This window comes from Balaenoptera acutorostrata, chromosome 11 (genome assembly GCF_949987535.1).
Source record: "Balaenoptera acutorostrata chromosome 11, mBalAcu1.1, whole genome shotgun sequence".
In the NCBI taxonomy this organism is placed as follows: Eukaryota; Metazoa; Chordata; class Mammalia; order Artiodactyla; family Balaenopteridae; genus Balaenoptera; species Balaenoptera acutorostrata.
Window position 1 is genome coordinate 61,902,250 of NC_080074.1, and position 24,069 is coordinate 61,926,318.

The 24,069-nt window shown below is 56.2% G+C and overlaps 4 protein-coding genes and 2 long non-coding RNA genes across 6 annotated transcripts in view; 3 read left to right on the forward strand and 3 right to left on the reverse strand.

Moving 5' to 3' along the window:
* The window catches only part of HOXC4 (homeobox C4), a 64,808-nt gene extending 40,944 nt beyond the window's left edge, over window positions 1-23,864 (reverse strand). The window contains exon 1 of the mRNA XM_057557522.1: window positions 23,574-23,864. The gene's annotated coding sequence lies outside the window, so the exon portion shown is untranslated. The remainder of the gene's footprint in view (window positions 1-23,573) is intronic.
* HOXC8 (homeobox C8) lies at window positions 1,344-5,382 on the reverse strand. The gene is made up of 2 exons (XM_007179492.2): window positions 4,537-5,382; window positions 1,344-3,161 (listed from the first exon to the last, which is right to left on the reverse strand). The coding sequence occupies exons 1-2, from the start codon at window positions 4,970-4,972 to the stop codon at window positions 2,869-2,871; spliced, it is 729 nt and encodes a 242-aa protein (XP_007179554.1). The 5' UTR covers window positions 4,973-5,382; the 3' UTR covers window positions 1,344-2,868.
* Window positions 5,729-9,257, forward strand: LOC130709278 (uncharacterized). Its single transcript, XR_009009801.1, has 3 exons — window positions 5,729-7,810; window positions 8,001-8,238; window positions 8,413-9,257. It is a non-coding gene; the product is annotated as an uncharacterized LOC130709278 (long non-coding RNA).
* On the reverse strand, window positions 11,495-14,176 carry HOXC9 (homeobox C9). Its single transcript, XM_007179493.3, has 2 exons — window positions 13,639-14,176; window positions 11,495-11,903 (listed from the first exon to the last, which is right to left on the reverse strand). The coding sequence occupies exons 1-2, from the start codon at window positions 14,174-14,176 to the stop codon at window positions 11,659-11,661; spliced, it is 783 nt and encodes a 260-aa protein (XP_007179555.1). The 3' UTR covers window positions 11,495-11,658.
* On the forward strand, window positions 14,533-15,349 carry LOC130709277 (uncharacterized). Its single transcript, XR_009009800.1, has 2 exons — window positions 14,533-14,668; window positions 15,102-15,349. It is a non-coding gene; the product is annotated as an uncharacterized LOC130709277 (long non-coding RNA).
* On the forward strand, window positions 16,822-20,557 carry LOC114237634 (atherin-like). Its single transcript, XM_057557521.1, has 2 exons — window positions 16,822-16,980; window positions 19,397-20,557. Exon 2 carries the CDS (start codon window positions 19,499-19,501, stop codon window positions 20,315-20,317), a length of 819 nt encoding a protein of 272 aa, XP_057413504.1. The 5' UTR covers window positions 16,822-16,980; window positions 19,397-19,498; the 3' UTR covers window positions 20,318-20,557.
* Window positions 23,865-24,069: the final 205 nt, after the last annotated feature.

The window sequence follows — 24,069 nt, forward strand, 5'->3', positions numbered from 1 at the left end:
AGACCGGGTTACCTGGATGCCCCGCGGCTGGCAGCAGGGACCCCAGGTTCCGAAACATTTCCCCCAGAGCTGCTCAAAGCTGTTCCCGGCTGCCGGCAGCCTGCGCTTCCAATCGGCAGCCTCGCTGGGGCCGCAGGAGTCCCCCATTAATGACGCCTGATCCAATCCTGTGTTCAGGACCACTTTGAGTGGGAGCCAGGCACCCAGATGCGGGTGAAATTACACAAAACTAGAGTCGACCTGGGCCTAAGTCTGGGAAAATCATTGACCAGGGAACAGAGAGAGAGAGAGATAGAGAGAGAGACAGAGAGAGGGATCTGGCCTCAAAAATATTTCAGTCTTTGGGGGTCTGGTTTTTAAGACCAGAAGATCCCTTCCCCTCCCCTCTCCCCCTCTCATGACTGAATCAGACGACTTGTATCTCTGGAATTTGGTATTATTTGACCAGGATCTTACTGGCATAAACAGATTTCTCTGTCTAGGACCCTCCAGGGAGGAGTGAGAGACACCTTGCCCCTGAGTCCCTTAGCCTTTGACCCTTTATTTTGGGGAATAAGGAGTCCAATGAAGACTGTCCTTACCCTGCTGTGGCTGGGGTGGGGCACTGTACACGCAGCAGCACCCCCCAACCCAGGCCAATTGACCCACATTATAAGGGCAGGGCAGGCTGCCCAACTGCCAAGGTGAAGCCAGGAGCGGGCTTGAAACAGCCAGAACAGGCTGGAGTAAGTGCAAGCGGGCTAGGTGACAGCGATGGCCCTGTGCTGGCTGCATTCGCAGTTCAGACTGTGGGCCCATGCTGCTTGGCATGCCAGTCCACTCACCTTCTCCTCTCCTCTCCCCTGGGCTTAAGCTTCCTAGCCCCCCCACACTCAGGCTTCTTCCAGCCAAGCCCTCCAGACTGCCTTGAGCCTCACATCCTTCCCACCCTGTTCATGGTCTAGTGCTGGGTGCTGAGTACCAAGGGTTGGCCATGAGGAGCATGTGGAGATCAGAAAGCACCCCATTGCCTCATCCTCATCCTCAGCCCCAGCCCCTGGAAGAAAAAGGCCTAGTTGCCAGAGGGGCACAGGGGCAGATTTTTGGTCTGGGCCCAGCCCAGGACGAGGAGGAAGAAGAGGGATAAGTGGGGAGAAGATGCTTTCTTCCCATTGGCATCCTGGCATCCAGAAACCCACTTTGTTTGGAGCCAAGGTTCTCCCAAGAGCATCTTCCTCTTCCTCCTCCTCCTCCTCCTCTTCTTCACCTCCCCCCTTTCACCTGCCCTCCCAGTCCAGCCTGCCCTCTCAACTCTCCTGCCCTTCTCCACGTGAGTGCTCCCAACCCCAAGTCAAATCAGTGGAGGAAACCTTTACCAGAGTGTTGAAAAAGAAGGATAAGGAGGGGAGGGGGTAGAGAATGGGGGGGGGCGTGTGCTGGGAAAAAACAAGTCAGTCATTGCAGCTTCAACTATTTTTCTCCTCTTTTTTTTTTTATTATGACTCACGTATACAATACAAAGTACTTGGACCAGAAACAATGCTGCTGGGACACAAAATCTACATTCATAGCTGGACATAAAGACAAATGACGAAAAATTATTATTATAGATATATTTTAAACGTTTTTTTTCTTTCGAGCACATTGCATAAACAGAGAATTCAAGACAGAGTTAACTATACATTCAGTGCAATTTAGTTCTACTCTACTGGGGTTAGAAGCACAATAAAAGCGCACAGGACCGTCGGGCTAGGCAGTCTCAGTTGTTGGGTTTTTCTTATTGAAATAAGCAGCAACAAACGACAACAAATCCGCATTACAAATACTCTCAAAGCGGGATTTCTTCCTATAGGTAGTGATAAAATACGTTGGAGGTTTCTTTCTTTTTTTTTATTTTAAATTTTTTCTCTTTTTTTCTCCCATATTAGGATTTTTAAAAATTTCTCTCTTTTTTATTTTTTTGAAGATTATTGCAGGTTCCCTTTAGGTAGTATGTTAAAGATTTATTATCATTAGTATTATTATTATTATCAGTATTATTATTATTTTCATGATTATGGTGATTTCTGAGCGCTCATACCAACGCAGCTCAGAGGAAGCTGGGCCCAACAACAGAAATTAGACAGGAAAGGGGAGGAAGGCATGGGCCCGAGTGACCATGGGATGGCTAGGTAGGATCTTAGCGGGTGACTGCAGGCTCCTATCTATCCCATGGAAAGGGAGGGGGAGGGGGAGACCCCCATCTGCTTCAGGTTTCCATCAGGTTCCTAGAGAAAGTCAAGGGAGTCTTTCTAAGCGGGGAGCCCCAGGGAGGGAGAGGGGCTATTCCTCGCTATCATTTAAAAAATGTCTTTGAACATCTTCCCTTTCTTTTCCTTCCTTCCTTCAATTTTCTGTCCTTTGGGGAAAAAAAAAGTCAATCTAATACACTAATCCTAGCTTGCAAACAAAGCCACGAGTCTTCTTCTGCAGTTTGAGGGAGTTCCCCTCTAAAATAAATACCAGAGAAGCAGGGAGGTGGCAGGGTGGCAAGACAGGGCCGGGAGAAGGGGCAAAGACGCCAGGTCTCAGACCTTAAAATCCAGGCAGGACTAAGAAGGGTGGGGGGATGGACAAGTGTGTGTGTTGGGGCAACGACTGAGACAGAGACTCGGAACTTTTCCCTGTGTCTCAGTCTCCCCCCTCCAGTCTCCAAACAAATAAAGATCGGGGGAAGTCCAAAGGTAATAAAACCCGAGCTGCAAGTATCTGACAGGTAGTTGGGGTTTTGAGTGTCATTCTATTCTCTATAAAAGCAAATGACAGTCGTAAACTTCTCAATTTATCCGCTACCATAAAACGAAACTTCAAGGGAGTTGCTAAAGGGGGGGGGATGTCTCTCTTTTTTGCTCAGTCCTTGTTTTCTTCCTTTTCCTCCTCTTCTTTCTCCTCTTCCTCATTTCCTTCTTCCTCCACCTTCTCCTCGTCTCGGGCTCCCGGCAGTTTATCCTTGTTGTTCTCCTTTTTCCACTTCATCCTTCGGTTCTGGAACCAGATCTTCACTTGTCTCTCAGTCAGTCCCAGGGCGTGAGAGACTTCAATCCGGCGCTTTCGTGTCAAATAAGGATTAAAGAGAAACTCCTTTTCTAGTTCCAAGGTCTGATACCGGCTGTAAGTTTGCCTTCCGCTGCGCCGCCCCGGAGCTGGACAGAACAGAAGCCCAGTCTGGTTATGTTTGGGTGGGGGCCTGGCTTTCCCCTGTCACTCTTCCTCCCCTGAAGTCCCCCCTGTGGTCTCCCCAGTTCCCCTCCCTCCTGCAGAAAAGGCAAGAGTGGAAATCAGGCAAGGGCAGGAAAGTTTGGGGGTTTGTTTTGGTCTGGCTTCACCTTGGGAGGTGGGGGGGGGCAGGGGCTGGGGTCTGTCTGGAAAGTAGGGGCTGGCAGAGGCCAGGGGAGCACTGTAGAGTCCCCCCAGGCCTGCAGTCCCAGAAAACTGGCCCTTGCAGCTTTGTTCACAAGTGCAGAGGGGCATTGGGTGAGCAGGGATGGGGACAGAGTTTGTTTCCAAAAGGAAGGCATAAGGGCTGGGGGTGAAGAAGTGGGGCTCTGTTCACTGCCCTTCCTCGGATCTCTCTGCCTAATGCTTTTCCAGAAGAAAAAGAATTGATCTCCTGGAATGTATCACTGCTTGGCCTGATTGCTAACTGGAGACCAGCAAATAAATCACGGGCCATCCCCGCTGGAACTTGTCGCCTTCTCGCGTCCCCTTTTACTTCGAAACTGGGCTCTGAGGGGCCACCCTTGGAGGGGCTCATGACCTGAGCTGCCCTGAGGGTCTCAGGGAGACCCCGCAAGCCTTTGATTGGGGACAGCTTGGCGAGGGTCCCCCGGACCTCAGAGCTCACTAATCTGCATGGCCTCCATCCTTTCCGGGACATTTTTTTCTCCTCTCTGGCTCTCTCTTCTCTCCAACTGAGGGAAGTAAAGCAAAGTTGGGGTAGTGGCCCTAAGGCTAGTGCTCTGAGAGGAGGTGGTGGGGGCCCCAGACAGGCAGAGCACCTGTCCTTGGGGTCCCGCCACCCTCTGACCCAGCTAGGGGAGGGAAGCAGGGGTCTCCCTTCACCCCAAGACAGCCTGGCCACTGTCCTGGACTGAGGCTGTCTGCGTTATGGAGAAACTGGCTTGCTCCAAAGGCTGATAACCTCAGGGTCCCCGGCCCCTTCCCAGCCACCTCCCCAACTTTGACTAGAGATGGTGAGAGGGAGAGACAGAGGGGTGGAGGGGAGAGAGAGACAGACAGACTGACTGACAGAAGTGGAGAAAACGTTTTTTTTAACCCTTTGCACCCAGACACCACCTTTTCCCCCACCTTCACCCCAATCCCCCAAATCTCCCAGGCGAACTCCGTGCCCCACCCCCAGCTGAACCTCCCAACCTCAGCAACCCACTCATGCCCGGGGGTGGGGCCCGAGAGAGCCCCAAGCCAGGACGTAAAGCGAGGGCAGACAAAAAGGAGGCAAGGGGGGGGGAAGACCCCGGAGCGCGGGAGACCAAGGGGGAAAGAGAAAAGGCTTCTCACCGTGGGGTCTCATCCATGGAAACATGAGGCTGGGAGACGAGTTTTGATTTAAGTGGCCTTGTCCTTCGCTACTGTTAGTGTTGGCGGAGGATTTACAGTCGGGATATTGCACCACGCTCGCCTCTTGCTGAGCCCCATAAAGGGACTGTCTGGGGAGCGCCTCGTAGCCATAGAATTTGGAGGCGTCTCCGTGGCAGCTCAGCGAGCACGGGTTCTGCTGGTAGCCCGAGTTGGAGATGCCCGAGGTGCCGTGGTGGAAGAAGTCTTGGACGTGGTGCGAGGCGTGCTGGAAGCCGGGCGCCGAGCCGCCGGGCCCGTACACCAGCGCATGGCTCCGGCCCACGCTCTGCGGGAAGCGGCAGTCGTAATAGGCCGGCTCCAGGGACTCGCCGCCTTTGTACTTGGAGAACAGGGGGTTGACGAAGTAGGAGCTCATGCTGGGCACATGAAAACCCGCCGCCCTCTCCCCTCTGGCTCCCGACTCCCCCGCCCGGGACCCCGAAACTGCCCTCCCCCCCGGGAGCGATCCCCAGGCCGGCCGGCTCCCCGGGGCGGCGGGCCGGGCTGGGCAGGTGGGGGGCGCCTGGGTGCCGGCGGGGCGGCGCAGCTCCCGGGCTGGGCGCGGGCGGCGGCGGGCGAGCGGGCGGCGGCGGCGGCGGCGGCGGCGGCTCTCTTCACTGTCGGTAGGTAGAGCTCGCGCTCTCGCACTTAGCTCTTTCCTTTAACAGCCCAGGCGAATTCCTCAGACTCCCCGGCGGTGGCGGCGCTTACACGCGATTCGCGTTCATCAATCCACGACATGAAGACAGGCGAGAGGGAGAGAGGGAGAGAGGGAGAGAGGGAGAGAGGGAGAGAGACAGAGAGAGAGAGAGAGAGAGAGAGAGAGAGAGAGAGAGAGAAGAAAGGGAGGGATGGCGGGCGGGTGGTAGAGGGGTTCAGGGCTGGGGGGGGACCTGGAAGAAGGGCAGGGGAGGAAGGGGGAGGGATGGGGGTGTGGTATGTCGGGGGGTGGTGAGCCAGCCCTAGCTAATGACTAGGGCCAGCTTTTCCAAGGTGCGCATTCAGATTTGAAGGTGCCTCTCCCCCCTTCTCTTTTCCTTCCTCTCAGAGAGAGACAGAGAGAGATACCTGAGCCAGCAGGTCAACTCAGGTTACCTCAACAGGTATAAGACCCCCGAGGGGTTGAATGCCAACAAGAAACAGTTGCTCCCCTAACCCCCAAAGATGGGCTCCCCAGGTGGGTCCTTAAGTCTGGGGACTCTGAGGAGGAACAAGCGCATCATATCCCCAAACACTTCAGGCCTCAGAACCCTCCATGACTCTTGCCCCTCCCCAGGGTGGGAAGCTGCCCTGTCTTCCCTAGATCCTTAAGATTCTCTTGCCTGCCTGCCTGCTGTGGGTAGTGGAGAGGGCCAGAGGCAGGGGGCACTCCATATACCCAGTCAGGGCTGCACTGACCCTTCAGACACCAGCCCCTGCCTGAGGCAGGAAGCCCGGGCAATAGCCACGAGCTTGCTGGAGAGCAAAGCTGCTGGTGGGGACAGAGAAGGAGAGGGCAGCTGGTGGGTCCCTGGCTTCTGGCTGGGCTGATCCAGGAGGTTTCTTCTCAGGAGACCCCTTGTATCTGGGTTGGAGGAGACTAAAGCAGGCCTCTTAGCTGTCCCCACATACCCTAACCCCATAGGAAATGCCAGTTCAGCTAGGAGGGGCCCCCTGGCCTCACCGCACCCCCCCTGCACTTCCCCAGGCAGGCTGCCCAGGCCAGGATGTGGATGGGAACTGTCAACAGACACTCTTTAAATATTTACCCACACTTTCTCTGGGGGGCTTCCCCCATCCCCAAGACTGGGTAAATTCAAGTTAATTCTAATGGATAAAGGAACCTTATTCCATCAACACCCTTTCCTGGCCATAAACATGTACAATTATGTGGACTTAACCCAGACAGAGAGAAAAGGGAGAAAGTCAGAGAGCTGTGGATATGTGTGCTGTGTGCAGGCGAATGAAGACGAGCAATAAGAATGATTTTTCCGGTCCTCCCCCTCCACAGTGTGTGAGGTTGTCACACACTGAGTAGGGCAACGCGGGGCCATACTCGGGATCCACACATACTGTATGTGCTACCTTCCATTCTGAAGAACATCAAATGCATGCTCACTCAGCTATCACGCATGCCGGGAAGCACCCCTGTCACCTCACAGACACTGTGCACACACATGCACATCCAGGCACATATGAAAATAAGACCTGATAAACACACATGCATCTTTAGCTCTTTGCATCATGAAAAAAATTGCTACCTATTTTCCTTCCACATCCTGGGGTTTCAGAGTTGGATGAGGAAGGAGGCGGTTAGAAAACCAGATCTTTTTCTTCCCCATCCAGAGCCCAGCTCTGGGGATGGAGGAAGAAATGAAAGTGCAGGGGAGGATGGTGTAGAGAGAATGAGCTTCCCCCTTTTGTATCTAAATAATTGCTGAGGAAATGGCCACTCTCGGCCAAATTCCCAAAGGAGAGTCACTGGTGGCCCAGCAAGAGACGCTTCCAGGATCCCCTGAATTTGGAAAAACCTACCCCCATCTGACTTAGGGACCGCCCAAACTCTGTGACACCCAGAACTCTGGCCCTGGAGCAGCAGGAGGGGAGGGTCAGCGGAGGGCCGTGCCAGGGCTGCAGGCCTCCCCAGGGTCCAGGGCAGTAGAGGGCATGACAGAGGTCTCCTCCACTACCAGAGCACGCTGCAGCCTTGGTTCTGGCCCTGCCTTTTCTGAGCCTGTTCTGTGGCTACTGAGCTGAACGAGACAGACTCTGGGCTCCCACCTTCTAGGTCACTGGGGACTGTCATAAATACTTTCTCTTCCCCTCCTGGAAAGAGGAGGCTGGGCAGGCCGGATCCGCTCTGGGGCCTGCGCCTTATCTTTTAGGGGCTGGGGGGATATCTCGACACTTTATGGCCCAGCGAAAACCCTGCCACAGAGCTATTCTTCCGGGCCTTTGTGTCTTGGAATGCGACTGTCCCGAGTGTGCTGCCAGCACCGTCTGCTCCGAGAGCCCACCAGTCCCGAAATCCCGGGTTGGACTTGGTTTCCCCTTTCGGGGTGGAGGGGGGGGGCGTCCCTCGCCTTTTCTTTCTTTCGTTCATTTGATTGTTTTTTTTCTTTTACACGTATCTGGTTGATTTCGCTCCGGGAGCCTGGAAATAAAGAAACCGCAAGCAGCCATCCTTGCTGGGGCGTCTCTGTCCCTCGCCCCGAGGCCTGCACCGCCCTACTAGGTACCACGGATTTATGTTCGTTTGTCCGGGTCATTCTGCCTTTTCGTGATAATTACGCGCTGCCTGCTTCGTGCTTATCTCCTCCGCAAAGCGATTATTTTCGGCGCCCGCCCTCCTGAGATTCCCAAGTCTGCTGCCAGAGCGAGGGCCCATCTCCCGCCGCCACTCGCGATTTATTTACACCTCACAGGTGAGAGGATTGATTTGCTCAGAGCCAGAGGGGCCGGGCTGGGCCGGGGCGCCGGGCCTTCTCGTTGCTGCTCCTCGGGGCCGGGCCTCAAACGTCAGTGCGGCCAGGCCGGCCGGGGGCATCGCCGCCGCCTCTAACATTGAGCAACAGCGCCACCTCGCGTCCACTTGCTCCAATGCAGTCCGGCCGGGAAAAAGCCAACAGCTAGAGCAAGCAGGTCCCCAGGCTTGACCCAAAGGTGGGAGGTGGGAGGAGGGAGGAAGGAGTTTCCAAATGGGTGCGCGTGAGAGGGGTCCCCGGAAGGGATTTCCCTCCGGACCAATGCTCTTTTGTTTTCTAAATTCTCGAAATAAACCTTGTCAAAGGTTTCACACTATTTTCTCTTTCTGTCATCCTCCCTTCCCGCATTAAGAGACACTGTGCAATGGAACTGCCGCGATTTCACCCGCGTTCAGGCTCATTTTTGGCCTCGGAACACCTCCGCGCACGCAGATGTACGCCCCGAAGCTCCCGCGACCGCCTGCCCACGGCGCGCACCCTAAACTCCTCGCTCCTCTTACCCTGCCGCTGGCTCCGCACCGCCTATTCCGCTGCCGCCTGCAGGACTTTGGGGTGGGGTTCTGACTTCTCCCGGCTCTTTGCCCCCTGGTTTGTAGCCCATTCCTCTCTCTCACGCGCGCGCTCTCTCCACCTCTCCCTCCCAGCCAGTGAGGTCCTGTTCTCCGTGGACCATAGACAAAACATTCCTATAATCCGATTTCAAAGGAAAGAGTGTCCACCTTATTTAAACCATAAAACAAGCCCAGACGTCTAGCCAGCTCCGCGCTGCTGTTTTGTTCGGCCCCATTCAGAATCCAGCGCAGGGAGACAAACAGCGCCATAAAAGAGGCATTTCGGGGCCGCGGAAATGTACCTATCCTCTGCCTTCCCAAGTGGAACAACCTTTAGGGTTTTGTGATTCTGACAAAGGAGCAGAGGAGAGGTGGGAGGAGATTAGGGCAGGGGGGCGTTTGCAAGCCCCTCTTTCCTCCCCAGCTTTCGTTTCTTTCCCCAGATGTGTGTTGTGTTGTTGTGGTTTGAGCTCACAAATGACAATAAATAAAAATAGAATCCAATCCTGACCTGCAGGCTGGAGGCTGAGCTGGTACTGAACAGTGGGCTGGACCGGGTGGGCCTGCTCTGGATCCCACGCTCTGGTCAGGGCCCTCCTTCCTGCCCGGAGCAAGGCCGCTCAGGCGGGCCGCAGGAAGCAGGCCGCGCTGACGGACGGACGAGGGGAGGCGACAGGGCCTTGGAGCAGGGGCGGGGTGGAGGCCCGGAAACGCCGCCGACCTCGGGCCGGAGAGAAGCCTGAGTCCCGGCGGTAAGGATCGAGGGAGACGGGTGCCTTGTCCTCCGCCCGGTGCGGAACTGAGGTCAGGGTCCCGGAACACCAAAATGGCCCAGGGGAGGAGCGAGGAATCGAGAAAAGAGAGAAAACTACAGGCAAAGCACCTTTCAAAAGGACTGAGAAAACAATCGCTTCTGGAATTTGGGGAGGTCTCTCCTTAAGCGGGGAAGACGAGAGGAAATATTATCAAAACAAAATGTTCACCTCTTCCCACCTTCTTCCAGCCCCCGAAATTGGAGAATTTAGTAGAAGGAGGGGGTAGGAGATTCAAATGATGGGGAAGGGGCTGGTCCCTACAAGTGCCTCACCAGTCCTGTAAGGTGATGCCATGGAGGGAGCTGCACAGGGACTGGGGTCCCCAATTATTTTCTTCTACGGTGGTATTCCCCAAGTATTCAGAGCAACACTCTGCACCCTCCCCAGAATGGGCAGCCCGAGATATTAAAGGGCTATATTTCAAGCAGTCTGAGTTTAATAGTTTCCAGATTGGGGGATTTCCGAGAATGGGGGCGCCGGGCCGAGTCATACCCGGCAGCTTGAGTCTGCTTCTGATTAGCAGATGAAAACTGCCGGTTCTGGGGAAGGCGCTCTGGGGTGCTATGCAGCCAACCAGCCCCATTGGGCTGTTACACACACATCCCCACATCCTTGCCCCTTGGGTCCCACAGCCACCAGAGAACCCTCCACTCCTGGCTAATCCCTGACCAGCTTCCTTGGGCCCTAGCTGCGCCATCTCCCAGGAATGCTGCAGCCGCTCAGCATAACCCCGTCACCCCCAGATCAACATTCAAACTAAGCACCAGAGAGAGAGATTGATTAGAAAAGAGAGAACTAGGAGGTGGAGAGAGAGAGAGAGAGGAGCTGAGAATACATTGAGAAGTAGAAACTAAATCTAATTCTGATTCTGGTTTTGCCATCCTTCTCCTCCCTCCCTCTCTCCCTTCCTTCCTTTTCTTTCGTTCCCTCTTTTTCTTTCTCTTTCCCCCCTCCCTTGCCCCCCTTCCTTCTTTCCTTCCTTCCTCCTTTTCTTCTCTCCCTACTCTCTCTCTGCATCTTCCTTCTTTTACTCTCAATGCCCAGTGCCTGTCCAGCTCCCTGAGGCCTGCTGGGCCTTCCTCCTCACCATTCACCACACACCCTCCCTAGCACTGCCCGCACCCCCCCCCCCAAGCCATCCCTCGAAGCACCGATGCAGCCGGGCAAGAATCCAGCCCGGGCCCTCACCCAGCACCCAACTTTCATCTTTACCTATCTCTTCCCTCCGATCTCATGTACTCATAAATTATTACAATTAATTACAGCCAGGGAAAACCATTCATGCCGTGCCCCCACCCCCAGGGACTCCATCGAGCTACCAGGAGACTCACAGGCAGCCAGCCTGGGCAGGCACAAGCTGGACCCGGGCCTCGGCAGCCTCCACTGCACCCCGGCAGCCCTCAGCCCCATCGCACCCTGCCTGGAGAAGCGGCGGGGACTTGCCCTTCCAAAGCAGAGAGAGCCCCTTGCCTGGCTCCCGCCTCCCCCAAAGGATCTAAGCACTTGCTTCCTCCACACCAGAAGCCTGGGAGCCACAGGGAGGAGAAATAACGAGAACTGGATACGGTTGGGTTTCTGGTTTTTTAAGTGACTTCGATATATTAACACAGAGCTGTTCTACCATAACAAACAGAAGCACGTTACAGGACGGACTCTGGGGATGAGGAGACACTGCTATGTACACGCCAGAGGCGCTGGCCTGAGCCGCTGGACCCAGCCTGCGGCATGGTCCCTGGCCGTTGCCCCTCAGCTCCTGGGCTGGGAAGCATTCTTGTCTATATGTGTGTGTCTCTTTTTTTTGTACAAAATCTGCACGCAGAGCACCCCAGGCCTGGGGAAGGATGGCCCGGACCAAATACAACACAGGAGAAAAAAAAATAGAAATATAGCGATTCAAGTACTGGCTTCTCTGAAGAAAGGAGGAAAAAAATCACATTTGTGTGTGTCATTTATTTCAGTTGCGCTGGGAGAAGAGAACGCGGTTTCTCTCCCGGCCTCCTCCTCCTTGCTGGGTAGAACTAACTAAAACACCAATTTCTCAACACTGAACCCTCCCAAATCGCAAGAGTTTTCCTTCTCCCCTTCCCTTTTTTTTCTTTTTAAGCCGATTGGCTTTTCTCTATCTTGCTCTTTCCTTTTCTTTTTCGTGCTGTCTCCCGCCTGGGTTGGGGTATTTTTGTGGGTTTTTTGTTTTTCCCTTGGCTGTGCCGAGGCAGCAGGCTGGGGCAGGGTTTAGGATTGCTCCTTGTCGGTTTTCTCTTTATTCATCTTTTTCATCTTCATTCTCCGGTTCTGAAACCAGATTTTGACCTGCCGCTCGGTGAGGTTGAGAACCCGGGCCACCTCGTACCGACGGTCCCTGGTTAAATACATATTGAAGAGAAACTCCTTCTCCAGTTCCAGCGTCTGGTACTTGGTATAGGGGCAGCGCTTCTTCCTTGTGGAGCGGGCGTGAATCCAGTTGGCCACGGGGTTGCCTGGAGGGCCAAACACAGGCAGGGGTCAGTGGAGCCCCCTTCCAGTCCAGGACGCCTGCCACCCCACCCCCAGCCTCAGCCAGGCTCCCCAAACCCAATAATTGAACCTGAATTTGGCCACGTTTTGCTTGAGGAATTTCCCCCCTTACTCCTTTTGCGTTCTCCCCCCTCCTCATCTTCCCCCTCTTCGGTTTCCAGCACCTAAAACGATAGGAAATCGAAGCTATCAAAGCCTCTACAGTCTGGTCCTCAGCTTCAAGAGTAGTAATTCGAGAATATCTCCATAAAAAGTCCAAATTCCCAACCGTTTCATAGGCCCATAAACACTTCTCTCTCTTGTTTTTTATTTTTATAGCAAGGTCTCTCTCCTCCCCACTTCCCTCCTCCTCTGCCCCCTCCCATCCTCCCAGCCCACGACCAAGTCCTGAAATTTCAGCAGTTCTGCTTCCTGACCCTGAGAGTCCCCAAGCCCCTCACTACCCTCTCCAGCGCCCCATCTCCGCTCTCTCAGAATTCAACCCTGATGAGGCGAATTCTCAGAGTGATGCTGGGATGGGAAAAGCCTTTCTCCTCTCCCCAGGGAGCTGCTGGCCTTGGGGACAGGCTCCCCTATATCTCAGCTTCCCTGTTTGGCTTCCAGTGCCCCCTCCTCCTGCCAGCCCCAGGACAGGCTCTGCAGGAGCCAAGCCTCCAATTTCAGGTTTATGGGAGTAGCTGAGGGCAAGGAGGGAAGCCTTCAGAGGGGTATAATTAGGCCCTGGCCCCTTATGGGGCTTCAGGAAAGGATTTCCTGCAACCCCCTCCTGGGACTCCCCCAGACACTTCCTCACACCCAGGGGCTGCACCCCTTACCCTGCTGTTTCCCCTTCTTTCCTCTTTCTCTGGACCTGCAGCTCTCACCTGTCCCCCCACCCCACCTCACCCCACCTCACCTCACCTACCCCTGCCTTTCTTTGCAATACTTAGAAGGCTCCTGTTTCCCTGATTGGAGTGTGTGTGTGTGTGTGTGTGTGTGTTGTGTGTGTACAATTCTCTAATCTGGGGAGATACTGCTTCCCGCTCCCCACTCCTCATCCCTGACCCCCATTCCCACCCCTCTCTCCTGCAGACGCTCAGAAGAGGGCTCTCAAGTTTAAGGAGACTGGGACCCCACTTCTCTCCCCCAACTCTGTAAGTCCTGATCTCTCCAAGTTCCCAGGCTGGGAAAGCCCCCAGACCCCTCACCCAGGGTTCCTGGGGGAGAAGCCCATGGACCCTCCGTTTTATGAATCTCTAGTGGGATGAGGACCCCCTACACTGCCTGGGAGGTAGGGGGTGGCTTTTCTCCTTGGGGTTATTTCCTCTCTGCCCCCAGTGTCCTCCCCATCTCTCCCCCATCCCACCCCAAACCATAAAATGAACCTTGCCCCCACCCCATCCCCTGGCCCTGTCTGCATTTCTTTGAAAGTAGCGACTGAGCCAAAAAGCCTGGGCCGGGGGTGTGAGGGCGGGGGTCTCATCAAAGCCAGCTCCTGGGAGAGGAGCCCCCATCAGCCTTCTCCCAACCTGGCTCCCTGGGCCCCCTTCTCAGACCTTCCTGCCCCTGAAAGCTCCCCAAGGTAATTCGCTTTTATTGAGTCCTCACCCCCTCTCCCGCGCTCCCTGCGCCGCTCGGAGGGGCTGTAATCCGGCTCCCCCCACCCGGCCTCCCCTCCCCTCCCGCTCGGGTTGTAAAGGAAAATTGCTCCCAACTTACTGGGGTCCAGGTCGGCCTTCTCCTCTTTGTGCTTGCTGCCCGCGAGGGCGTCCGCCTCGGGCGAGGGCAGGGTCTGCGGGGCGCGGTCGCGCAGTTCCCCGGGCGAGCCGTACATGTAGTCCGGGTAGCTGCGGCCGTCGCCCGGGCCGCAGTCGGCGCGGCGCCCGGGGTAGGCGTCCGGCTTGAGGGCGTAGTGACGGCCCCCGGCCGGGAAGCTGGGAAAGGAGACGGCGCCGGACAGCGGCTCGAGCCAAGTCCGCATGTAGCGCGTGTCGGCGCCGAGGTGGGGCTGGGGGCCGTACGGGTGGTAGACCACGGACGACTGCGAGGGCACGGGCGCCCACGACGTGCTGAACACGGCCGGCTTGGGCGCGAAGCTACAGGACGGAAAATCGCTACAGTCCGGCACCAAACCGCTGGGTCTGGCGGCGGCGGGGTGAGCCCCCGTGGCCGGAAACCTGGACGCTAGGAGGTCTTCATTGTCGTGAGAGATGAGCGAGTCCACGTAATAGTTACTGATGGGCCCCGTCGCCGACATCGTAACAGGGTTTTACATACATAAGATTATTGTATGAACTGTATATGTACTTTTTATCTGCTCACAGAACAATCAAGGCAGGTAATTATTTTTCCAGCCTTTTCCCCGCAGCTCATTGGCTCCCCGGCCCCCACGTGATCGTATTTACCCAAAAATACGGCGCGGATCAATGCGCAGGGGCTTTTTTTCCTGGCTTTTTTTTTTTTTTTTTTAACCTTCTCCCACCCCCTTCTCTCTGCTGATCCCCGCGACCTGCGTTTTCCTGGGGGTTCGCAACTCTGGACCCAAGGACCCGGCCACCCCCTCAGGACAACTCGCATCTCAGCAGAGAAGCCCCTGGCTCGTGTCCACTCCTAAGCAGATGGCCTCCGCCCCCACCCCCGGGAGGATTTCTTAATGGTGTGCAAGTGCCACTCCCCGAAGCCAGGGTTTCCGGACCCCCGGGGCCGAGCTGGGCGCGGGAGCCCCGCAGGGGCGGAGAGGCCGGCCGAGGTAGGTGGAGGAACTATTTCTTGACGTAATCCGTCTCTGTCGGCCCCGACGCTCCCGCAGTCTCTGCGCGAGCCGAGATCAGCGATTGTCAGTTCCGAACGTGGCTTTTAAAAATAAGTTTTTAAACAGTGTGTATGTATGTATTTCTTTCAGGAGCAGCAGCAGCGAGGGAGGGAGAGTGGGAGGGGACTGGGGAAGCTGGGGTGGAGAGAGGGAAGGAGGGGAAGGGGAGCGTCCTTCTGCCACTGGCCAACTCAGCCCCCCAAATTTGGGGCAAGGGAAGCTTGGGGAAGGTGGTCTGCGGGTGGGAGGGGTAGGACCTCGGGACCTCGTACACCTTTGTCACCAGAAGTCCTCTCTTGGCTTTGGCACAGATATGCAAACGCCTTTATTTTAAATTTATTGTCTGTATCTATTTATCTTTCTTTGCCAGCCTGAAGAAGTGGAGGAGAGACCTACACAACTTCAGTGGGGTGTCCCCATCCCGTCTTCCTGCTCGCCCTCCTTTGCCCCCAACTCCATCTCTGAGACATCCTGCCCTCCCCCGCCCCCCAAAAAGAAGTCACTCCAGGGCTCTGTCTGCAGAGAGCCAGGGTGAGAGCGGGCAAGGCGAGAGAGCGACCTCGGTCGTGGGCAAGTAGCTTGTTTTTACGTCCTTCAATAAAAATTTTATGAGGATCATTTGATTGTTCATAAATGTGTCTTTCATTAAATAAAATTGTAGGCTGTTTTTGGAACGGGAAAAAAGCTACAGAGGAATGGGAGAAAGCAATTTCTTTGGAGTCAGACACAGGAATTCTGGAGGGGTAGTGTGATTGTAGGGAAGATCACACAACTTGGATTCCCCCCCACGAAATAAGTTGGTCGCTACCCTCCTCCTTGAATCTGGGGTTCATTGCCCAGCCCTCTGCTTTCCATCACACTGTCCCATGGTGGTTTAGCAAAAGTGGGCTTTAGGCAAGCAGGAAATTCTCAATGTGGGTGCAAGAGAGGGGGCAGGGAAGTTGGCTGGGGGCGGGGGAGAAGAGCAGGTGATGTCCCCAGAGACAGATGCACCCTAGGCAGGGCAGAGTGAATTTGAAGGAGGGGTACAATTTCAGGGTCAGCAGGAAAGAGTCCAGTTTGCGCTAGGGGAAATAGGCAGGAGCTGAGGCTAAGACACAGGCTCTGAGGCAGCAGGGAAGGACGAGTTTTCCCAGATCCGAGACGCCTGCCCTTCTTTCCCCTCGTGTTCCCAGGAAGGGACCAAATGCCAGGGGTGGGGGGCAGAGGCTGCTTCCCCCCCACCCCACATCTCTGTCGACCTGTCTCCTCTGGGGGCTAGAGATAGGTGTCCCAGAGAGTGTAATATGTGTGTTTGGGGTGGGGGGAAGTTGAGGGGGAAGGATAGATCTGCAGCCTGAAGCACTGACCCCAGCCTGCCAGGCCCCCTCCCCAGTCCCTACTCCCCCCCCCCACACCCCCAACCCCGGTTCTGTCCTTTTCGGTCCAGCAGGGCTGGGATTTTGACGCATGGTGGGGGCGTGACGTGAGAAGTACCGGGCTGGGGAGAGACGACCCGGGACCTCAGCCTCTTTACCCTCGGCTCTGATTATCTTCTCCTGCCCCGGACTGGACTGGTCTGGGAAATCCAAACTACACCAAGAAACAGCATACCTCTTTGGCCTTGATGGAGTTGGGTTAGCTGTCAATCAAAAATTCTCCCTCACTAGTTCAAGGAAAAGACAGGAGATTCCCGTTCCCCTGCCTAGGCTTCCTCCAAATCCCCAGCGCCATCAGCACCTCCCCCAGCCCAGGCGGCTGGGGACCCTGCCTGGCTCTTGGGTGACTGCTGGCAATGCTGAGCAGAGCTGTGTAGCCTTCAGAGGGCCTGGGGCCAGACTGCGACCAAGAGGACATCAGAGGACAGAGCCTGAGACAGACTGAGCCCGAGACAGCCTGAGACAACAAGACTGAAGCACGGCACCAGGCCCATAGAGAGGAAGGGAGGAAGGAAGGAGGGAAGGAAAAAAGAAAACGGATTAGGATAAAAGAAAGAAAGAGGGGAGAATTACAGAAAAGAGGGGAGGCAGGATGAAAAGAGGGGGAGAGCAGGGAAAGGAAGGCATGCAGAGAGCGAGCCGGAGGAAGGGCGGTGACAGGAAGGCAGGACCGGGCAGGGCGCGGGCTGGCCGAGCAGCCGTGGCATTGTGCAGCCCGCTGGCTGGCCGGGCCTTTGCCGCGGGACCAGCTCCGGGCGCTGCGGCCACTTCTGTCTGGACACAAAGGAGGAAGAGGCCTCCTCTCCTGCCTCTCCCGGGCGACCTGCTGAGGTGGGTACACCAGGCCTCTGGGATATAGAACCCTAACTCGGCCCAGGCAGCCGCCCAGGCAGCTGGGAGCTGAGCCACAGTCTCGTCAAGGAGCAAAGAAGACATGAGGAAGGAGAAGGTTTCACACCCGCTCCTTCTTTGCATCTTCGCCAGGGAACAGAGCCCATTTGTCCCAACCTCAGTCTTCTTAGAAGAAAGATGCCCCTACAGCCCCTCTCCTGTGAGCCTCTACTATTTGGGAGAGCCCCCCAGACATACTGGCTGTAAACAGATGCCCCTTTCTCTGCTACCCACTTTGGTCACCGCTTTCTTTTCAACTCTTGAGCAGCCTGCCCACCCTGCCTGCCCACCCAGCAGAGGCAGCAGCAGTGGGGCAGCCTGGATCACCAGGCCCACGCTCTCCGCTGCCGTCAAGTTCCCTGTCAAACTGAGGGGAGATTGTCGCGCCTTCATCTCGGAGAGTGAACTCAGACCCTCCTCACTCAGGCACAAACACAGCTGTGGATCAGGAAGCAGGCCTCGCCCACAGCCCCCTCCCCACCAACGCCCCATTTTGCCTAGGCCTTGCTGAGAGAGGCAGCCAGGTGGAGGGGGAGCTGGAAGAGGCTGGGAGTCCCTGAGTTCACCAGGCCACCAGGCCGAGGTCCCTCGGGTTCCGCAACTGCATGTGGGTAGTACCCCTCTTCTCTGCATTTGGTGATGGGGTGGCAGGTCAGGGCTCTGAAGCAGACCTTCAGGCTCCCCCCAAATCCAGGCCTGTAGGTGTCGGGGCACAAAGGATGTGGGAGAACCAAGAAGGAGGGGTTTGTCTTCCCAGGTTCAGTTATGCCTGCTGAATCTCCTGCCGGGTTCCCAGCCTCCCTCTCACCCCCACCACTCCCTTCAATTCTCCTCATCACCGATGGGGAACCCAAGGGACTGGAGGCCACTGGGAGTCCCTGTTGGGGACGGGCGGGGGGACCCCAGCTTTAGCTAGCAGCTGTGCATCCACTCTAGTTCTTAGAGCTCTCTTCTGACCCCAAAAGACGGCACTAGGCACAGGAGAGGCCCCGCAGGGGGAGGAGCACCCTTACTGCATCACCTCAGACCTGGACAGCTGGGACCACAATCAAGCTAGCACCACCGTGGGAAGGACAGACAGACAGAAAGACAGGCAGTTTATACTCATCCCCTCCCCTTGCCCTGCATCTCCCTTTTAGTGATTTAAATTCCCTCCGGTTCAATCCACACCGCCAAGTTCGGATTAAATTTAAAACAGGCTTTTCCCAGTCCCCCAGCGGGTCATCCCCACGCCCGCAGGCAGGGCGCCCGCTCCCGGCTCGTCAGCGCGGAGGAGGCTGTGTGTACTCCATTTGCTTTCATTTTCCTTCTCCCCCTGAAATGGGCTCAGTTCACCTCTCCGCTGCCCTCTCCTCCTCCCCGCCCCCTCCTTGGTTCCCCTCTACTTTCCCCCCTTTTCTCTCCTGATCCCTCTTTGTTGGGAAAAACACACACACACACACAACTCCTCCTAGCTCAGGCCTGCGCTGGAAGCAGAAACTGAAATCTCCTGGCCTGCCGCGAGGAGACCAGCGTCCTGCACCCACCCCAGGTGGGTACCCGCGATCCCTACACACTAGGAGTCCAGCCGCTAAACCCAGCAGGAGTGCAACCCCCAGGGGCTGTGAACGTGGCCCTCTCAACGCCACGGCCTACATTCCCACCGGCCCCTGCCCAGCCGCCCCACAGCGAACGGGGCTATTTCCGGCTCCCCCAACCCGGTCCGGTTTCCCCGCCTGTGGAGTGGCTGGAGGGGGAGCGGACCCAGAGCTAGGGGTGCTCTGCGCTTGGAGCCCCCATGGCCTTGGGCGCCTGGTTACCCGATCTTTGTGTGATGTGTGAGTCGCAAGGAAATTTGCAGTGACTTTGGAGCCCAGACTGAGGAAGCCGAGGTGGCGAAAGGAGAGACAATAAGGGTCCGAAGTACAATTAAGGGGCCAGAGCCGCTAGTCTCTCCCCCGCCTTCCCTGCCAGACTAGGAGCTGTCTGGCCTCAAACCTCAGGGCAAGCCGCGAACCTGGAGCCGGAAACTCAGCCCATGGTGGAGGGAACCAGAGGATCCGGCAGCCAGAAAGCAGGAGGAAAGCTCCCTCCAACTTGGGCGCGCACCAACCAGGTCCGCTGAGTTGCAGAGAATCCAGTGAATGAAAGTGTACGTTCCGATGAATTTGCCCGATTTTTTCCAGCCTTTGGAAGGACAGCCTAGGGTTTGGAACGTCTCAGACGGACGGACAGACAGACAGGCAGGCAAACCGCATCTCCGGAGGCAGACTCACAACATGAGTGTGAGCCTGAAATCAAATACAGGTTCAACATTCCCCAGGCCTCTGTGCCAGGCCGGATGAGCGCCGATCTCCCTACCTTCTCTCCCCTCCAGGGCGTTGGGCAGAGACCCGGAAGACTCGGTCCCTCTGGCTTGGTCCAATCCCGCCTCGGGAAGCGCCTTCGTTACCTGCTCCTCGGCTCCCCACGGCCACAGATGCAGGGAAGCCGCCTCCGCCGGGGGAGGGAAGCCCCGGCCACCGCAGCCGCCGCTGCCCGCCCTCCTTCCCTCCCTCCCTCTTCCTCGCCCTCCCTCCCTCTCTCCCTCCCTCGCGCGCTGCTGCTCGCGGGGCCCTCCCGCGGGCAACCTGTTCTGGACCAAATCCAGGTATCTCCGAAAGAGACAAAAAAGAAAGGACCTCTTACGTGGAAAAGAAAGAAAGAAAGACCTTTAACTGCATTTATTTTTCACACTCTGACCCTTGGTGGGCCTCAGTTCAGACGTCCTGGGCCCGGCCCTGCAGCTGCAGAGGTGTGCGGTGCCTGCCGCCTCGCCCACGCTGGCCGCCGCGCTCCGCGCACTGTGCGCTGCACACTCTGGGCCGCCGCCCCCGAGGCCCAAACACCAAACAGACCTCAAGGTCCTTACTACAGACTCAACCTCCGGTTGCCCGCCTCGCCGCTGGCCTTTCCCCGGGAGCCCGCTCCGCTCCGTCTGCGGCCAAAGTCCACACACAATCCACCTTGTTCGTGCTCTCGCGCCCGGCCGGACACCCTTCCTAGCCAAGGCGCCCACTGGCCACCCTCGGGCCGCGGCCTTGCCCGGGGCTGCAAACCTCCTCCCCTGCATGGGACCCACACAAAGCCCAGTGTCCTGACGCTCCCACCCGCAACCCCCTGTCCCTGGCCCTGCTGCCCTGCACCTGTTCCTGAGAAGGGCTGCATCTCCGAGCGAGCCGAGGCAGGCCGGTGGGCCCGGGCGGAGGGTGCTGGGGAGCCGAGGTCCCAGGGAGGCCACAGAGGCTCGGCTGGCTAAGCCGGAGCCCCCGCAGGCGGGCGAGAGATCTCAGAGACCAAGGCTCTCCTTGTCGAGCTCTTGCCTTTTCCTCCTTCTGCAAGTCTTAAACACTCACACGCCGAGAGTTCAGCTCTATAAATCCTGCTCCTCTTTCCCATATCATAATTAAAAAAAACCAGTAGGGGAGGTTTTAACTTTTATTGCGATTTCTGGAGTTGGGCTGCGGAGCATATATTAAGTTTACGCTTATGCACTCTCGGCGGGGAGGGTCCTTTAAGAAATAAAAATCCATCTTAATATCCGCAGACGAGAGATAATTTTTTCCCTCCTCTTCATGCTGTTTCTTTTGAAGACTCCCTTCCAGCGAAGCGAATAAATAATCACCATTGCTTTAGCCATGATCCACGGCCCCAGGGCCCCTTGGTGGACTCTGGCCACCAGACTGGCCCTCACCTTGGCCCTGTGAGAATGTACCCCATTCCCCAGGATATGGGGGGGCACCCAGACCCATAGCTCTGTGGCCACCCACCCCATAAGCCCACCAGCTCTGAAACAGATATTGGGGCAGAGAGACCCAAAGTACAGAAGTCGTTCATTGGTGAATTTCGGCCCATCAGGGATGTTGTCTCCAAGCCAGGCACTCCTGAGCACCCAGCCCCTGCCTGGGACTCCCTTCACTCCAGCTGGCCCCGGGCTTCTGACAGCCTGAAAACTCAGAGACTGCTAGGGGCTCCCAAACTGGGGAAGCCCTTGCCTGCCTCGCACCAGCTGGCCTTCCTCTCTGAAAACCTCCCCATTTCCCCAGGATCCATAGGGCGATTTGAGCACTTCCTTCCAAGGGAAGAGATTTTTTTCCCCTACCAAGGGCTGGGGGACAGACAGAAAGACAGACTGACAATTTCAGCTGGGGAGAAGGAAGGCCCTATTCCCATTTTCCCCTCTAGTCTCCATGGGGTCTCTTCGTACAGGAGACAGGGAAAAATACACGAGTGTGCACAAAAATATATACAGGGGATCTGAGAGAGCCTGGAGGAGACAGACAAATAGAAACAGAGAACCACACTCATCCAAGGTTACATATAAGCCCCCAGCAGAAAACTGCGTGAATACAGAACTCCATGTACATATTGTGTTCCGGGGACGTGATTTTGTTCCCTTGTCTGAAAGTTTATAATGTTTTAATAATCATAATAATTCCAAAGTAAGAGAACCAAGAACCTGGCTTTCTCTTTCCCAGTCTCTCTGAGAACGGGGGTGTATCTCCCCATTCTCCCTGGGCTTCCTCAGTTTTCTCTGCAGGCAGAGAAACCTCGCTGGAGAGCCCTCTCTCTAGTAACCAGGACCAGAATTGAGCAACCAGAGGGGCCAAGGAGGGGAAGAAGCTTTGCAAAGTTGCACATTGCTTGGATTCTCCCTAACCCAGACCCTCCCCTCCTCCCCCTGGCATCAGCCAACAACTTCCCCAGCAATATGGTAACGGTGGGCGCTGGTAGCCTCCTTTCACCCAGACATTTCCACACAGCGCGAAGACAAGCAGCTGTCTGACAGGCACAGACACAACACACCAAGGCCTACGGGCAACAGACAGCTAAAAAGAGACCAGAGCCAGATTCTTGCCCTGATGTTTCCCAGTAGGGTAGGTGTGGGGGGTTTCTACTTGGACTGGATGGCTTTCCTCCAGCCTACTAACACCCTAAATATGCCCGTCTCCTGGCGATGGAGATATAGAAGGGGAAGGCGAGGTGGCTGAGCTGGTGCTCAGAGTTTCCCAACTCTTAGGACCCCAGGCACCCCACTCTTCTAAGGAGAAGCTCCAGCCCCAGCCGACTGGAGGCAGATTTTTTTCCTTGGAGGTGGAAGGTAGGAGAAGCTAACCCTTCCAGAGACTCCTTTCTCTTTCTGTGGTCTTCTCTCTCCTAATCATCCTGCCCCACCCTGCTACCCAACTGAGCTGGCCCGCCAGGCCACCTCTTACTCAAATTCCTGAATTTCCTTGGAATTGGTTAGACCTTCTTTGTCTGTCTCCATCAGGTGGGCCCAGGAAACAATAGCTGCAGGAAAAACTCCTCTCCCTCAATCACGGGGATGGGGACAGGCTGAGGAATAGACAGGATAAAGCGGGGTTCTCCAGACTTGTGGTGTAGCCCCACTCACAGCTAGCCCACCTCAGTCTGTACCCACTTTGCCCTATCTAGGAGGGGGGCTGGGGGCAGTCCCACTGGGGAGGGTAGGAGCAGGATAGGTGGGTTGGGGGCCCTCGACGATAACCGACTGATGTAACTCAGGCAGTTTCTTGTTGCCGAGTTCAAAACTCAATCCCAACAACATGAAACTACCTAAGCCACAGATCAGCTGAGCGAACAGGGCGGGAGATTCAGCTTTGCATCTATCAGGAGGAGAAGGGAAGGGGGTTGGGGAAGGAAGAAATTCAGCCCCGTCCCCCTTTCCGCCCTCACGACCTCCCTAAGGACTAGAGAGTAGACTTTGGGTGGCTGGGTGGGTAGGGGATCTGACTGCCTCATCAGCTGCTAGTCTAAACAAATCGCTCAGAGAGACTGGTGAAATGGGACCTCCAGCTGCCAAACCCCCGCCCCGCCCCCAGCACCGCAGTGGAGCTACCCCCCTGCCTCTGGCCCTGGCCCTGGGGGAAGCTGGAGTGTCCTTCCACTCTCCAGCTGGGTCCCCTGTCTTGCCCTTCTGGCTCTCCTGTGCTCTCCTCCTAGATTCCCTCTGATCTTCTCCGTCTCTCAGCTGGGCTCTGGTTTCCCTTCGTCTATGTGTGGCTGAACCACTCCAGAGCCTCTTCCAATCAGGCCACTTGCCTGGCAAAGCCCCATGGCCAGGCAGAGTAGGGACCGAGAGCCTGGCTAAGGCTCACGTCCAAACCAGCAGAAAGCAGGAAAACCTAAGCTTCAAGCTCCAACACTCTCTAGCCCATCCTCCCTCTGCTTCCCCCAGCAGACGACCAGAATGAGAGACATCTAGACCCATGTGTCGAACTGAAGGCGACCCTACGTGACCGAGTAAAGAAAGAAGCCAAAAACCACCAATTTACCCCTTTGACCGCCGAACCCCACGGCAACGGGCTGGGGACGGGGAGCTCACGGCCACTGCCCTCCACTGCGAGCCGCCACAAGGCAAGCCTGGGCTCTCAGCAAGCACGGATGCGCAAAACACCTTCCACCCTGCTCTGCCCACTGCGCGCTGGGCACCTGGGGACGCCGCTAGTCCCCACGCCACCGCCAAGAGAAGAACAAGAAACCGCTTCTCTTACCTTGTCGCTGCCTCGTCCTCCTCCTCCTCCTCTTGCTGCTGCCCGTGCTTCTGCTGCTGCTGTCGAGGGGGGGTGGCTGAGCTCCTTGTCCCCCTCCGGCGGTTAAGTTTATTCCTTTCCTTGGATAGGTGGGGGGCTCTTGGGGTTCCCCCGAGCAGCGGTGGGGTGCGCCTGGCCCAGCACCCCAGGCAATCAGATCCGTCTGCTCCTCAAGATTGCAGTTTGCTCTCTGCCTCTTTCCCTCCTCCAGTCACCTTTAAATGCATCTTTTACTGCAGCACCACATTATATTTGCAGATCATAAAATCCACCTCTCGCGCGCACCAAGACCGTCCTGACATTACTGTTTTATGACCTTGACTTATTGTGGTCACCTGGATAATATTTAAATCAACGTTATGGTCTCTCACTTACATTAAACCCGCCAAGAGACGTTCTAGAAAGGCTCTAGGAGATGACTCAAACACAAAACACACATCCACACACTCAGCCTCTT